Genomic DNA, 18,056 nt, shown 5'->3' on the forward strand with positions numbered 1-18,056 from the left:
TTTGTCAACTAATTAAAATTGACAACATGAAAATAATGAGCCCCAGTAGCTACTTTCTAATTTAGACGGTAGATGTATTAATTAACATTCCTGGGGATTGTGGAGAATTGTACATTTAACTTATGGCTGTTTACATGTCCTTCTTTCATCAAGAGATTGGCTACAAATCTAATTTGCACATAAAATTACTTTTACTAATGCCAAGCTACAAACTATCCTTATGCAGATTACAATCTGAAACAAAAATTAAAGGTCAAAAGAAGTTAAATGTAACAAATCAAAAATATTAATTGAATTTTCTTAATTTAAAACTTCAAGTTCATGAGTAAGCATATTATGAATATGTAATTATAGCTTTTCTGGAACCATACAACAATAACAAACTTTAATTACCAGCTACTAAAAACCATAGATTACTTATTTATGTGGCTCTATAGTAAACATATTAATATTGTGTGGTTTTTTTGAAGTGAATGGGCAGACATTTATTTTGCTAATGGTAAATTCTGAGTCAGTTTCTATAGCATGTAACAAATCATACACCTTCCATATGATTCCTTCCCTCTGCCACCCATCACTTCATTCCTCTGCCCACTACCTGTCTGCTCCCTTCTGTCACCCACTTCTCAAGGCCTCCCCTCCTGTTGTCACACCTTCTTTTTCTCCATGCCCACCATCTGGAAGTCAACATTACACTGCAGGAGCTTCTCCATCCACATCTGTTGCAGGGGCAGAAGTAACACAGACAGCTGCAACACTGCTGGATGTCCAGGGTGTTGACATCAGATAAGTCCTTTAAACTTTGACAGGGGCAAGCAAGAGACAAGGACACCCAGGATGGGAGAGCTTGATAGAAATCTCTACACTAAAGCAGTCCCTAGTGTACTGAACGTGGTATAAAGTGGCATTCCTCATAAAAAAAGGTACAAGAATTAAGGATTCTAGCAATGGCTATTATCAAGGGAACCAACTGAGAAAATACACAAACCAGAGGGGGCATTCAATAAATAGATGATTGAAGGACTGATTGAAGGAACAAACTTAGCGGTTTAGTGCAACCAAAGACCATTACTGATGCCAACAGGCAAACTCACAGCAAGAACTGTTCATGGGGGAATGATTCAAAATCTGTCTAGGTAGAAGGCATCTGCTCTCCTAGAGCTTCCCACACAAATGAAATTTTTAAGCAGTAAGAAGAAAGGAAAGAAGAAAAATAATAAAAAGAAGGAAAGAAAATCTACAAGTCTCATGAGCATTCCTACCACTAGGAAAGCAGGGACACCTGCTCCAGCACTAACCATGAGAAGTTACAACGTTATGATTAATTGTTCAAACACCCTATTAAATTAACTTCCTGTGCTAAGCAGTGTGATAATTTTATCTTTTAATTCCCTTTGGAAAGGAATGTATTGGATTAACTTTCAGTTGAAAAAATGAAAACCTAAGTAATGTTCCCAAGTTCATTTCAAGCTAATAAATAAAAAGTAAAGCTGGACTTTATATTAAAATTTGTCTGCTTTTACTAACACAAAGGTCCAAGAAATCTACCCAATAGGGCTAATTCTCTCTTTCACTAGAGTAAGAATAATAGCCACAAGCTAAAATTTGTTAAATGGTCTAACCTAAGCCAGGTATTATATTAGGTACTTTCAAAACATTATCTCATTTAATCCTATCAATTCCTTGAGTAGATCAACCAAGGATCTACTACTCTGAAATTTGGAGAGGTTAAATGAATTGTTCAAGGTCACATAAAGGTCAATTTGGATTCAACACTAAATCCTTTTACTTCAGAGCTTCTTTCTGCCATTTTCTGTGAGAGTACTTGCTTCAGTGCTAGGATCACTTTCAGCTCTTTATTCATACATCTTTATTTAGGGCAGGATCTTCAGATTAAATGTCAAATAAGGCTTAATGGAGGCAAAAAGAAAAAAAGGACTCAGACTCAGAAATGCATTGTAGGACTTCCCTGGTGGCACAGTGGTTAAGAATCTGCCTGCCAGTGCAGGGGACATGGGTTCGATCCCTGGTGGGGGAATATCTCACATGCCGCGGAGCAACTAAGCCCATGAGCCATAACTACTGAGCCGGCACTCTCGAGCCCGCGAGTCACAACTACTGAGCCCGCGTGCCACAACTACTGAAGCCCACGTGCCTAGAGCCCGTGCTCCGCAACAAGAGAAGGCACTTGAGAAGTGCCAATGAGAAGCCCACGCACCGCAACAAAGAGTAGCCCCCGCTCGTCACAACTAGAGAAAGCCCGCGTGCAGCAATGAAGACCCAATGCAGCCAAAAATAAATAAATGAATAAATAAATTAAAAAAAAAGAAATGCATTGTATTTCTGTTAACACTTTCATTCATGAAATAATTATCAGTTTAAGAAAGTTATACATAAAAGCACCTGGAATATTCCCTGGCACAGTTCAGACTTCCTTTATTTCTTATCAGGAATTCTCATCAACATATTTTTACATAGTAGAACTACTCAGCAAGGCAAAAGTTTCCACTAAACAACCCAGAAAAAAAGTCTCCTAGGCATGAACAGTAGCTGATCTTTGCTCTTGATTCCATTCATTCTCTCTCTCAAAGCTCAGCTTGCAACTTTACCTCCCTCCATATCTTACTCATGTTGGTACATCTCCCCCACACTCTGCATTTCTAAATCCTGCCTGTTTTCTTGAAGCTCAGTTAAAATGCCACCTTCTCCACCAAGCGTTCCATGATCTCTTGCAGACAGAAATCTGTTCTGATCCTCTGAACTCTCAGTATTTTAGTCATGCCTTTCCAATGGCATGGAGTCTTCTTCCTTCCATTTGTATTCCCCTTGTATTCATTCAATAAATATATACTGAACACATTTTATGTGGGAGGAATGTGGCCATAAGGCAATAAGGATGTTAACAAACCATATATGCAAGGGAATCATAGTAAATTAGGGGAGATAATTCAATAAGACTTTGCAATACATTGAGTTATTGAAGCCCATAGGAGGGGCTCCCAAAAATTTATCATTGGGAGACTGTGAGAAGAGGTGGTATCGAGAACTCTGAAGGATCAGTCAGAGAGGCCAGAGGAAGATTCCTCTAGGCAATGGGGGTGAGGTGGGGGGTGTGGGGATGGGAGGGGAGGGGCAAAGCCCTGAAAAATCCTGAAATGAAAAAACAGTATGGCAGACTGGCATGTTTGCACATTTGAGGAAGTGCAAGTAGATCAGTATGGTGGTAATACAAGGAAGAAAAGAGAAGGGAGATGAGACTGGAGAACCAAAGAGAGGGAAAAAATGTACAATCTTTATGCTATAGTAAAAGATCGGGTTATAGAGAGACAAGAAAGGATTTTAAAACAAGAGACTGACATACTGACGTGTTCATTTTAGGAAGATCATCCTTGGATCTTTGGGTAAGAGAACAGATAAGGAGGTGAGACAAGAAGCAAGGGGCTTCTACCACTTGGGGCTGTAGGAATCACCCAAGGGTGAGACATGGAGAGCAGTAGGATGGAGAGACAGGGCAATGTAAAATCGGTAAGGGCCTGAAACTCTAGAACTTGGTGACTTGATGTACAGGGTGAGGGAGAAGGAGGCAATCAAGGATGACAGCAAGATTTCTGAGTTGGGCAAATGGATGAATGAATAGTAGTTCTACTATGAGAGGGAAGATGGGAAGTGCAGCTGGTTTGGGGGCTCACTAGAGAGCTAAAGATTTAGGAATCAATACCATACATATGAAATTAAAGCCACAGTACTGCTAAAGACATCTAAATCTAAAGCTCTCTGCTAAACTCTAGAACCTCCTATCAAGGTGCTTTCTGGATGTGTCTCCTTCATTATCTCAAAGGCAGCTTAAACTCAGAGTAACCTAAAAGGCACACATCATCATTCTCCCAAAACAAGAATATGATTCAGGGCTTCCCTGGTGGCGCAGTGGTTGAGAGTCCGCCTGACGATGCATGGGACGCGAGTTCATGTCCCGGTCTGGGAGGATCCCACGTGCCGCGGAGCGGCTGGGCCCGTGAGCCATGGCCGCTGAGCCTGCGCGTCCGGAGCCTGTGCTCCGCAACGGAAGAGGCCACAACGGTGAGAGGCCCGCGTAGCGCAAAAAAAAAAAAAAAAAAAAAGAATATGATTCAGAGAAATCAAAGAAACAGAACCTTTTAAGGAGAATAAGAACGAAAAAATATTCACTAAAAATAGCACAAGGAGGTCTCCAGTGAACACAGCAATAGTAATTTCATCGGCTATGGGCACAGAAGCTGAAATGTAGTGGTCTGAAGAGTGAATGAGTGGTAAGAAAATGAAGATAACATGTATGGACAAATCTTTCAAGAAACTTGACTATTAAGGGGAAGAGTAAAGAGGGATATGGAATTACTAAGGTGGCTTCCAGCCTTGGCCACACATTGGAATCACCTGGACAATTTTTTAAAATACTGACCCCTAGATCCTACCCTCAGATATTCCCCCATAATTCGTTTGGGATGCAGATTGGGCAATGAGAGTTTTGGAACTTCTGTGTAGCCAAGATTGAGAATGACTTGATAGAAGAAAGATTGGTTTCTTTCAACAGGTGAGAAAAGTTTGAGACTATTTTCCTGGTGATAAGGAAAAGGCTATAGTGAAGGACAAAGGTTGAAGATTCAGAAGAGAGTGGGGAACTAATGGAAATAGGTCACTGAGGTGGTGGAAGGGGATGGGATTCAGAGCAAGAGGAAAGGATTAGGATTAAGCCACTCCCATTCTGACACGGTTGCAGTACAGGTGAAATTTTACTTTAGGCAGAGGTGGGGGGGGATAAATAAGGTGATTACCATCTAATGGCTGTCAACTTTCTTCGTTAGGGAAGTAAGGCTCTCTGCCAAGAATGAGGGGAGAGGTGGTATGGTAGAGAATTTGAGAGGAATAAAACTGATTTGAAATTGTCCTTGAAAAATGTGTCTTAGATACCAACACTTCCCACCTAGACTACTATAATTACCTCCCACCTGATCTCCAGGGGTTTATTCTGGTCCTCCTTCAAATCTATTGACAGATGATTTTTCTCAAATATAAATGGGATAACGACACTGCCCAATTTACTGCCATTCAATGGTTTCCCCTTCACTTTTGGATAACATTTAAAACCTTTCACATGGATTTTAAGACCATTCATGATTTGGTCCTTGCATACTTCTCCAAACTCATCTTCCACTACTCTGGCCCTTACTTCCTATGCTCCAGTCACCTGAGCCCTCTCTAAATTCCTAGAAAGTATGATGCTTTCTAGCTTCAGAGCCTTGGGAGTGTTGTTTTCCTGGGTCTGAAACTCTTCCCCTCAACTCTTCACCTGACCACTCCTACTCAACTCTTTTGAGCCTCATTTGCAAAACCTCTTTCTTAGGAGAGTCTTCCATGACTGCCCAGACTAAGTTATATTTGCCTGTTACACATTCTCATGGTACCCTATACCGTACCTTCATGCCTTTATCATAGTGGTAAAAACTCATTTGTGGAAGTATGTGTTTAATGTCTACCTCTCCCACAAGTCTATAAACTTCATGACGTAACTGCATTGGTCCTGTGACTACCACATTCCCAGGACCTCCAATTAATATCTGTTGAATCCTGAATGAACGGGAGAGAGAGGAATGCATAGGAGGACTGCTAGAAAGCACCAACAGAATGGTGGACATTGAACCATAAGTGTATGGTGGTGTCATCTGCAAGATTATAGGATTTTTCTTCACTAGCTGAGATCACCAATCCAGGTCAGAGAATGTAGATAACCAGACTGACCTATAAGTAGGTTTTGACAGGCACAATTTTTTTAAAAAAGGATAAGAAAACAAGGGAGTTTATCTTGGCTCAGGTAAGGTAAGACTTAAAACTCATTGGGCAGAATTTGTGATTTTTCTCTTTATATAGCCTTAGGCTTACACACTGCCTTGCACATGGCAGATACTCAGTAGGTATTTGCTGAATGAGTTAATTACCACATGTTTAAGACAGCATGTAGATATAAGCTGTGAGCCTGCTTTGAAAAAACAGAACATGTAACCATTGTTTGGGTTACTTGAGGGACCACATCTTGCTCAATTTTATTCAACTGTAGCAACTTTAAAGCTAGGTTCCACTAAACTCTGTATTCTAGCTTGTTACTCTTTTGCAAACACTGCCCATCTCATGTTATCTGTTCCTTTTGACTCTAATTTCTCCCTTCCATGTATTCATCTGGTTATAGTCATTATTCATCATGTAATTTGCTAGAACCTATTTTGTACAGAGTATACCATCACTTTTTGTTTTGGTTACTTGGTTTCTTACAAGTGTTTTACCTTCTTAAAGGCTAATTTAGGAGTGGGGGATGAAATGGGGGAGTCATCTCTCCTTGATTTAACCAAGCTTGAAATAAAATCTGGATATCTGCAGAGCACCTGCTCTCCTCTGACAAACAGAAAGGGAATCAAACACAATGGCAAGATTAGAGTAAATTTCACATTTTCCTATCATGAAATCTAATTGATTATTTTCTTTGGAAAGGTCAGAGAATATAACTTCTATTGAGAAACACATTGAGGAATAGAAAATTTTTATGAACTCTAAGTTATAAGCAACTTGACTACTTAAATGGTTTAAACATGTAAGATCATTCGAGGGAGGCTCAAGAGGGAGGTGATATGGGGATATATGTATACTTATAGCTGATTCATTTTGTTGTACAACAGAAACTAACACAACATTGTAAAGCAATTATACTTCAATAAAGATATTAAAAAATTTTTTAAATAAAGATCATTCAAGAATTGCAACCTGCAGACTCATCAATTATATCACCACAAACATTTCTTCTGCAGTGTCGATAACAAATTGAACCCTTTAAATACCTTTGAGCCCATGTCCTCTCTTTCTTTTGTTATTTCTCTTTTCATCATCTCTTTCTCAAAGGCTCTTTTTTCTCGCTGAGATGCGAGTTCTTTCTCAAATCGCTCTGTCTGCTTCTCCAGTTCATTCTTCAACTGTTCGCACTGGATTAAAGCCTGCCAGAATAAGACAGAGTGAAATGGGACCTTAGAATTTAGAAGAAATGAGAGGGAAATAAGACAATTAAGCTTTGATTTTATTTAAAATAGTTACAACTCACTGTAAAGTCAAAGTAAAGAATATTTTTGTATTTGTTTGTCAACACCACTTACTGATTCATATGTTACATGTATTCAAATGTTACATGTATTCAAATGTTGTATTTATTCACATATTTCAGTTTGCACAATTAAGGCTATATTAACTAATCAACTAAGAAAATTCAGGTAACAAACCTTGATAAGGGCCACAGAGGAGTCTGAATTTTATAAAAGGGGATCAGAAAAACCAAGTGTTCTAGTATTTTCAATTATATATCATGTTTATACTACAAGAAATATATAAGTATCTAATTTAACTGATTTTTCATCTCGACATGGTTAAAAATTATTTGTACTTTAAATGATAAACAGATCAAAATTTTAAGATGAGATGTATTTATCATTACATACAGGCATTTACTGTTTATATAATAACTGAGCTTCCTTAAATATAAGTACGATAAGATTTGGTTCACTCTCCTTACACACATAACTAAAGTAAAAATTAAGTAATAATCAAGTTTAGATAAGGAAAGACTCAAAACAGCATTTACTACCTAGTTTTGTAAAATGAGAAGTGTTATATTTCATTTCTGGCAATTTAAAAGTCGATAATTGTCCTTTAGTTTAAATTTCCCACTCTGAATTTCCAGAAGTAAATTCTCTCTAACTTCCTTTTGGCTGTATTTACAATATCATTATGCATAACACACAATAATAAACTAAATTCAAAATCTCAAGAAAAAAATAAAATTAAGGTGCTTGACATAGAAAATCTGAGTCATACTATGGTGTCTTAGTCTCATCCCAGTGGCTCCTCATTATATCCTCCTCACTCAACCTCTATTGTGTTCCCCTGAATTGAGAGAAAGAAACTCAAGTCTCATATGACTTATATACTATGTAATTATAAAATGATAGTCACAGTTGGTGTTAATGGAGATGGAAGCAGTCTCAGTAAGCACTGTAAGCTCTATGCATTGCTATGCTTCCCTCTGGTGAAAGCTATAATAAATATAGACAATAAATATCTAGGATATGTGAATTTTCTTCTTTTTATCATGAGATCATTAAACCCTAATTTCTTTCAAACTCTTCTGGAAATGTTCTATACTCCTAGGCATAAAAACTGAGGATAAAATGCAACTGTCCCAGATTAACTGATAAGCAAATAAAATGCCTGAAAAAAGATTCTCCTAGGGAGTCAGTCCCAAGTCCAATTCCAGTTGAAAATGTCTGGAAAATAAAATTTTACATTAGATTTTAAAAGAAATGGAAAAGCATAATTTTTCTATAATTTAAACCCTTGGAGCTTGAAATACTATGAATTAGAGATTTTTGTGCTTCAGAACACAATTGCTCTTGTGTAAAATATTTTTTATGAACCTAATAAAAATGTTCATAATGTTCACTGATATATGAATGTCATGAAAGACTAAAATGATTATGGAATATAAACTAATACATTTAATCAGAAGGTTTTTCACTGAATAAAAACTCAGGAATCAACCTTATTAGGTACAGGAACAGTGGAAGGAACTGCTGAAGATCAGGCTAACATGAAGAGCAACTAAAGAGTCAATTCAAAGAATTCAATCAATTCAAGAACAAGGAACAGTAAACGATCCTGACAGGTAAGAGGCCTAACGCTAAGATAATATAAAGAAAAAGCACAAGGGAGAAGTTGTAAATCACTTAAACAAAACCGTTGCTGAAGCCTTGGTTTCATGGATGGCCTTCTATGAGGAGTACCCACCACTGAGAGGTGATGGTGAGTATGAAAGCAGTAACGAAACACTGAATAAAAATATTAGGTTAAAAACTGGATATTGATCACTCTTGGTTTATAGCCAATGATTCCATATAAAATAGCTTTCGCTTGTTTTGATTTTAATATATATGTCTGGTCACAATGAAGAAAATATTAAGTAACATTTGGAATTAGAAAAGTCATTTAATCTTACAATGGTCCTCATATACAAGATTTGGGTTTACTAAATAAATATTTATACATTCCTTCCATTAAAGCTTTGTCTTTTAATTCTAAGACTTACTCTCCTAGTTTTCAGAATCCCAGATGACTCAGTGCTCCCTGATTATACTCCATATAATCATTCAGTAAAGGCATATAACCAAATCCTCAAAGACTATTGACCAAAAAGTTCGCTTGGGTTTTTCCGTAAGATGTTTGGCCAACCCAATTAACTGATGGATCTTCACAGGTGACCAAGTTAGTTTGGGATCTGCGGCTGCCATTTCTCCTAGTGGTTCCCAAGGTCGTGGCTCCTTTCTTTCCCTGAGCACAATCCCTTTCTTGGTGGAAATGGCTGTAGGTCTTAGGGAGTTGGGGATTTACACAACCCTCACCCTCCAGTAGACTCAATCTTCAAAGGGCCTTTTCTCTTCTGGGAAATTTATTTGTGGTCATTCTTTGTTGGCCACAGTAACACATTTTTCAAAACATAATTTATTGGACTTGATATTCCCAGTCCTGGTTTTATTAAACCAAAAAGTATGCATTACTATCTTAATGGAGTCAAAACATTTTCCAAAATAAATTTGTACCTAGTCAACTCAATTCTTAAAATAGGGAAACTCTTTTAGGAAATATAAAAGTCCTTCCCAAGTGCTAGGGTTAGGTTCCTAGATATCCTTGTGATCAGAGAATTCATGATTATAGGATTAAAGAACTATGAGGAATAATAGAGTCCACACTTATGAATGTAAACTTAAAAGTTTATGAAAATGCTTTCATTTTTATGAAACATAGCGCACAACATAAAAATGATTTTCAACATGTTTTAGGCATTTAATTTACAAATAATGCAAACTATTGATTATTAATTTATAAATTCATCCTTACTAGGAACCTGTCAGTCAGTCTATCCCTAACTCCCACTTCCAAGATATTTATAATTTGTTTTTGTCTTGTGGAAGATAATGTACATATCAAGAAACATTATATTCTACATTTGTGCTTGCAATCAAATGCTCAAGGCTTTTCTGATTTTCCTTTTACTTCGGGTTTCTAATTTTTGCCTTTCTGATTCTGCTGTAGCCTAAGGAAAACAATAATTTGAATACTTAAAAAGGAAAAAAAAAGTTTGGGGGGACATTTATTCAACCTTCTGGGTTGGTATTTTTGTTTGTTTGTTTGTTTGTTTTTTGTTTTTTTTGCTGTACGCGGGCCTCTCACCGTTGTGGCCTCTCCCATTGCGGAGCACAGGCTCCAGACGCGCAGGCTCAGTGGCCATGGCTCATGGGCCCAGCCCGCTCTGCGGCATGTGGGATCTTCCCAGACCGGGGCAAGAACCCGTGTCCCCTGCATCGGCAGGCGGACTCTCAACCACTGCGCCACCAGGGGAGCTCTGGGTTGGTATTTTTTAAAAAATGTTTCTTCAGGGCTTCCCTGGTGGCGCAGTGGTTGAGAGTCTGCCTGCCGATGCAGGGGACACGGGTTCGTGCCCTGGACCGGGAAGATTCCACATGCCGCAGAGCGGGCTGGGCCCGTGAGCCATGGCCACTGAGCCTGCGCGTCTGGACCCTGTGCTCCGCAATGGGAGAGGCCACAACGGTGAGAGGTCCGCGTACAGGAAAAAAAAAAAAAAAAATTTCTTTAGAGGATTATCTCATTATAGATATGCTCATGGGAACATCATGCCAAAGCCAACAATTTCCCTTCCAATAGAGGCAGGCAGGTCTAAGGCCCAGTTAACCTTTTTATCTTGTAGCTTTACCAAAACATCACTGCAAAAACCTCTACTTTTCTACCTTCATTTATTCCCAGGTTAATTTTTTTCTCCCTTTTAAAATTATTCCCAGTTGTAATGACTTGCGAATTTCAAAGAAAAACAAAAACATTTATTGATCACTTACTGTGTGCCATATACTTTCCTAAATGGCTTACATGGATTAATTTATTTAACTCTCTCACTGAATTTTAAGTGGCTTTTATCACTCTGTTGATAAGAAACTGAGGCTTTGAGACATTAACTAACTTGCCCAAGAGCACAGACCTAGAAAGTGGCAGAATAGGGATTTGATCCAAAGAAGTTACACAACTGAATCCATGCATGGCACTATAATTTTCTCATGTTATAGATTTATTTTCTGATAAAATTCTCAGGTGTTTGCATTGCCACTGTAAAAGTACATATAGTCTGTCCTCCTTATCTGCAGGTTCTGTATTCACAGTTTCTGCATCCAAGGTTTCAACCAGTCACAGATTTCTGTCCTGGAACCAATCCCCCATGGATAAAAAGGGAGGACTGAATATGATATGGCATGATATAATACAATATTAATGTAATGTAATTGCTTCTACTTATTTAGCATGCAATATGCAAAATAGAACACTAGGTGGCAACAAATGTTAAGGAACTATAAGAAGAAAGTAACCATTTCATAACTCAGTAATAAAGTAGTTGGTTTTAAAATTAAAATATGTATGCTGTTTCACTCTTTAATCTCAGAAAGCAAAATTCCTAATACTTTTTTTATACATCTTTATTGGAGTATAATTGCTACAATGTTGTGTTAGTTTCTGCTGTACAACAAAGTGAATCAGCTATATGTATACATATATCCCCATATCCCCTCCCTCTTGAGCCTCCCTCCCACCCTCCCTCTCCCACCCGTCTAGGTCGTCACAAAGCACCGAGCTGATCTCCTTGTGCTATGCAGCAGCTTCCCACTAGCTATCCATTTTACATCTGGTAGTGTATATATGTCAACGCTACTCTTTCACTTCGTCCCAGCTTCCCCTTCCCCCCTGGCGTCCTCAAGTCCATTCTCTATATCTGCGTCTTTATTCCTGTCCTGCTATTAGGTTCATCAGTACCATTCTTCTAGATTCCATATATACATGTTAGCATATGGTATTTGTTTTTCTCTTTCTGACTTACTTCACTCTTTATGACAGACTGTAGGTCCATGCACCTCACTACAAATAACTCAATTTCGTTTCTTTTTACAGCTGAGTAATATTCCACTGTATGAATCTGCCACATCTTCTTTATCCATTCATCTGTCGATGGACATTTAGGTTGCTTCCATGCCCTGACAATCGTAAATGGTGCGGCAATGAACATGGTGGTACATGTCTCTTTTTGAATTACGGTTTTCTCAGGGTATGCGCCCAGTAGTGGGATTGCTGGGTCATTTGGTAGTTGTATTTTTAGTTTTTTAAGGAACCTCTATACTGTTCTCCATAGTGGCTGTATCAATTTACATTCCCACCAACAGTGCAGGAGGGTTCTCTTTTCTCCACACCATCTCCAGCATTTATTGTTTGTAAATTTTTTGATGATGGACATTCTGACCAGTGTGAGATAATACCTCATTTTTTTTTTTTTTTTTTTTGCGGTACGCGGGCCTCTCACTGCCGTGGCCTCTCCCATTGCGGAGCACAGGCTCCGGACACGCAGGCTCACGGGCCCAGCCGCTCGGCGGCACGTGGGATCCTCCCGCACCAGGGCACGAACCCGTGTCCCCTGCATCAGCAGGCGGACTCTCAACCACTGTGCCACCAGGGAAGCCCTCATTTTGGTTTTGATTTGCATTTCTCTAATGATTAGTGATGTCAAGCATCTTTTCATGTGTTTGTTGGCAATCTGTATATCTTCTTTGGAGAAATGTCTATTTATGTCTTCTGCCCATTTTTGGATTGGGTTTTTTTTTGATATTGAGCTGCATGAGCTGCTTGTATATTTCGGAGATTAATCCTTTGTCAGTTGCTTCGTTTGCAAATATTTTCTCCCCTAGTATGTTTTAACATACCTTAGAGATAAAAACTGCCAGACTTGCACTGCATTTTGTAAACTGCTTAGAAATCAATCCTTGAGTTATTACTAACTTAGTGAAAAATAGATTTACAATACACAATAGCCTTTCTAGTTCTTAACCACTAAGATTTTAAAAGCACTAATTACAAAAATTCATACTAATATTTAAAGCTAATAATTAACTTTACATCAGTTCAACAACATTTATTGTACAATTAATATGTAAATTGCCATGTGAAGAATACAATGATAGATGTCACAGACCTGGTTTTTAAGGGCTTTTGGTGGAGAGGGCTATGTAAACAGCCACAAAAATTATACACAGCTTGCTAGGAATACAGAGAAGGAGGAGATTAATTCAAACAAGAAGGTGCTGGGGAAAACTTCCGAGAAGACTGCCATCTGAGTTGCCCCTCATAGAATGAATAGATACTTCACAGATGGATACAGTGCAGGAAAGTACAACATGAGCAAATTCATGGAAATAGTCAATTGTAGGTCACGTTATAGAAACAGTATAGGTTATATGAAAACTTGTAGTGAAAGATAAGGCTAGAAAAGTTAGAGTGGGACCATATTGTGAAAGATCTGGAAGGTCATGCTAAGGATTTGTCTTATTCTACTGCAAGAAGAGAGCTGCCTGAATAGGGAGATTTACAGTTTAGGAAAACTTTGGCAGCAATGTGAAAGATATACTGGAATTGAAAGAGACCTGAGGGAGACCAATTAGAAGGCTATTGCAATAGGCCACATAAGAGTATGTGAAGACTTGAACCAGAGCAGGAGTATAGGTATGGAAGCTGCGGGCATAACTTAGTAGGGGTTTTTGAAGATACGGTGAGAGTTTGATAATTGATTGGATGTTGACAGTGAGGAATGGGGAGGACCCAAGATATTTTAAAGGTTCCAAGCCAGGGCTGTTGGTAAGATGATAATACCATTATCTGAGAAAAGATAATACAGAAAATTATAGAAGGAAAAGGAGTGATAGACAGTAAGGAGGAGAGAATTTCCAATTTGGTGGTGTAGAGTTTCAGATGCTAATGGCATATCATCCATAAAAGAGGTCTAGTAGAAGCAAGAAATGTAGGTCTGGGGCACAGAGGAGTTCTTAGAGCTAAAGGCACAATGTGGAGGTAGTCAAGTGAGGGGGAGACACAAAGTCCTGGAAATTAGGGCAACATGGCTGGACAGCTAGGAACTGACTGAGGAATGTCTGCATTCTAGGCTTGTGGAAAACAAGTTAAAAGACATGTGGAAGAGTAGACAAGAGCAATGCAAAGAGGACCCACAGAGTGAAATATCAGATTAATCAAGGGGAAATGATGATATGTTATGCTAGTACAGTTAATGTCTTCCTGGAGTTGGGTCAAATGAGGACTGAGATGAAGTCACTGGGTTTAGTAATCAGGAAGTGACTGGTGACCATAATGTGACCAATTCAGTAGCATGAAATCAGACTACAATTTGTTAAAAGACTGACTGCAATGTGTTCAGAAGTGAATGGAAAGCTACAAAGGTAAAGACAATGGAGAATGAAGGATGGAAGATACAAGAAAGATGTGATAACAAATGTCTCAATGTCCCTGAAACCCTAGAAGTAGGAGATATCAAGAACTTAGAGAGATTCATCTTGGGAAGTAAGAGGACCAGATAAGAAAGAAAAAAATGTGAAGACACATTTGAGGGATAAGAAAGTGTTGATGAGGCTCTTGTCAGTTGGTTGTGATCTCAGTAAAGTAGGTCAGCTATTAAGAGTGAGGTGCTAAGAGTGGAGTTGGGAAAATGAACAAAGTGGCATTCCTGTCTAGTCTAAAGTACATGTGGTAGGGAGACCTTCAAGAAGGTGGAGGAGTAAGATGTGGAGATCACCTTCCTCCCCACAAATACATCAGAAATACATCCACATGTGGAACAACTCCTACAGAACACCTATTGAACACTGGCACAAGATATCAGACTTCCCAAAAGATGCCCTCAGGCAACCTACACGCAGAAGCGGGGCCAAAGCCAAAGCTGAACCCCAGGAGTTGTGCAACCAAAGAAGAGAAAGGGAAATCTTTCCCAGCAGCCTCAGGAGTAGCAGATTAAATCTCCACAGTCAACTTGATGTACCCTGCATCTGTGGAATACCTGAATAGGCAATGAATCATCCCAAAATTGAGATGGTGGACTTTGGGAGCAACTGTAGACTTGGGGTTTGTTTTCTGCATCTCATTTGTTTCTGGTTTTATGTTTATCTTAGTTTAGTATTTAGAGTTTATTATCATTGGTAGATTTGTTTATTGATTCAGTTGCTTTCTTCCTCCTTTTTTTTATATATATAGATATATTTTTTCCCTTTTCTCTTTTTGTGAGTGTGTATGTATATGCTTCTTTGTGTGATTTTGTCTGTATAGCTTTGCTTTTACCATTTGTCCTAAAGTTCTATCTATCCGTTATTTTTCTTTGTTTATTTGTATAGTTTTTAGTGCTTGTTATTGGTGGATTTGTTTTTAGGTTTGGTTGCTCTTTTCTTTCTTTCTGTTTTATTACTTTTTAATTTTTTTATTAATTTTTTATTTTAATAAAATTATTTTATTTTTCTTTCTTTCTTTCTTTTTTTCCTCCCTTTTCTTCTGAGCCATGTGGCTGACAGGGTCTTGGTGCTCCAGCTCGGTGTCAGGCCTGTGCCTCTGAGGTGGGAGAGCCGAGTTCAGGATATTGGTCCACCAGAGACCTCTCGGCTCCATGTAATATCAAACAGTGAAAGCTCTCCCAGAGATCTCCATCTCAATGCTAATACCTAGCTCCACTCAACTATCAGCAAGCTACAGTGCTGGAAACCCAACGCCAAACGACTAGCAAGACAGTAACACAACCCCACTCATTAGCAGACAGGCTGCCTAATATCATAATAAGGTCACAGACACCCCAAAACACACCACTGGACGTGGTACTGCCCACCAGAAAGACAAGATCCAGCCTCATCCACCAGAACACAGGCAAAGTGCCCTCCACCAGGAAGCCTACACAATCCACCGAACCAACCTTAGCCACTGAGGGCAGACACCAAAAACATCAGGAACTACAAACCTGCAACCTGCAAAAAGGAGACCCCAAACACAGTAAGTTAAGCAAAATGAGAAGACAGAGAAGCACACAGCACATGAAGGAGCAAGGTAAAAACCCACCAGACCAAACAAATGAAAAGGAAATAGGCAGTCTACCTGAAAAAGAATTAGAGTAATGATAGTAAAGATGATCCAAAATCTTCGCAATAGAATGGAGAAAATACAAGAAATGTTTAAAAAGGACCTAGAAGAACTAAAGAGCAAAGACACAATGATGAACAACACAATACATGAAAAATTCTCTAGAAGGAATCAATAGCAGAATAACTGAGGCAGAGGAACGGATAACTGACCTTAGGATAAAATAGTTGAAATAACTACTGCAGAGCAGTATAAAGAAAACAAAAAATGAAAAGAATTGAGGACAGTCCTAGAGACTTCTGGGACAACATTAAACGTACCAAGATTCGAATAATAGGGGTCCCAGAAAAACAAGAGAAAAAGAAAGGGACTGAGAAAATATTTAAAGAGATTATAGTTGAAAACTTCCCTAATATGGGAAAGGAAATAGTCAATCAAGTCCAGGAAGTTCAGAGAGTCCCATACAGGATAAATCCAAGGAGAAACACACCAAGACACATATTAATGAAACTATCAAAAATTAAATACAAAGAAAAAATATTAAAAGCAGCAAGGGAAAAACAACAAATAACATACAAGGGAAACCCCATAAGGATAACAGCTGACCTTTCAGCAGAAACTCTGCAAGCCAGAAGGGAGTGGCAGGACATATTTAAAGTGATGAAAGGGAAGAACCTACAACCAAGATTACTCTACCCAGCAAGGATCTCATTCAGATTTGATGAAGAAATTAAAATCTTTACAGACAAGCAAAAGCTAAGAGAATTCAGCACCACCAAACCAGTTTTAAAACAAATACTAGAGAAACTTCTCTAGGCAGGAAACACAAGAGAAGGAAAAGACCTACAATAACAAACCCAGAAGAATTAGGAAAATGGTAATAGGAACATACATATAGATAATTACCTTAAATGTAAATGGATTAAATGCTTCAGCCAAAAGACACAAACTGGATGAATGGATACAAAAACAAGACCCATATATATGCTGTCTACGAGAGATCCACTTCAGACCTAGGGACACATACAGACTGAAGGTGAGGGGATGGAAAAAGATATTACATGCAAATGGAAATCAAAAGAAAGATGCAGTAGCAATTCTCATGTCAGACAAAATAGACTTTAAAATAAAGACTATTACAAGGGACAAAGAAGGACACTACATAATGATCAAGGGATCAATCCAAGAAGAAGATGAAACAATTGTAAATATTTATGCACCCAACATAAGAGCACCTCAATACATAAGGCAAATGCTAACAGCCATAAAAGGGGAAATTGATGGTAACACAATCAGAGTAGGGGACTTTAATACCCCACTTTCACCAATGGACAGATCATCCAAAATGAAAATAAATAAGGAAACACAAGCTTCAAATGATACACTAAACAAGATGGACTTAATTGATATTTATGGGACATTCCATCCAAAAACAACAGAATACACTTTCTTCTCAAGTGCTCATGGAACATTCTCCAGGATACATCATACCTTGAGTCACAAATCAAGCCTTGGTAAATTTAAGAAAACTGAAATCAAATCAACTATCTTTTCTGACCACAATGCTATGAGAGCAGATATCAATTACAGGAAAAAAAACTGTAAAAAAATACAAACACATGGAGGCTAAACACTACACTACTAAATAACCAACAGATCAGTTAAGAAATCAAAGAGGAAATCAAAAAATACCTAGAAACAAATGACAATGAAAACACGATGACCCAAACCCTATGGGATGCAGCAAAAGCAGTTCTAAGAGGGAAGCTTATAGCAATACAATCCTACCTCAAGAAACAAGAAACATCTCAAATAAACAACCTAAACTTACACCTAAAGCAATCAGAGAAAGAAGAATAAAAAACCCCGAAAGTTAGCAGAAGGAAAGAAATCATAAAGATCAGATCAGAAATAAATGAAAAAGAAATGAAGGAAATGATAGCAAAGATCAATAAAACTAAAAGCTGGTTCTTTAAGAAGAT

General features: G+C 38.3%; 1 protein-coding gene across 9 annotated transcripts in view; it reads right to left on the reverse strand.

Annotated features, from left to right (window-relative positions):
* Window positions 1-18,056, reverse strand: part of SDCCAG8 (SHH signaling and ciliogenesis regulator SDCCAG8) — a 263,361-nt gene that overhangs the window by 175,759 nt on the left and 69,546 nt on the right. For all 9 annotated transcript variants that reach the window (XR_009536611.1, XR_009536605.1, XR_009536614.1 and 6 more), the window contains exon 10: window positions 6,861-7,013. Coding sequence is in view for 5 of the 9 variants with exons in the window: in XM_060128623.1 (XP_059984606.1) it covers window positions 6,861-7,013 (153 nt within the window). In the remaining 4 variants the exon portion in view is untranslated. The remainder of the gene's footprint in view (window positions 1-6,860; window positions 7,014-18,056) is intronic.

The sequence above is a fragment of the Lagenorhynchus albirostris genome, chromosome 2, assembly GCF_949774975.1.
Source record: "Lagenorhynchus albirostris chromosome 2, mLagAlb1.1, whole genome shotgun sequence".
NCBI lineage: Eukaryota > Metazoa > Chordata > Mammalia > Artiodactyla > Delphinidae > Lagenorhynchus > Lagenorhynchus albirostris.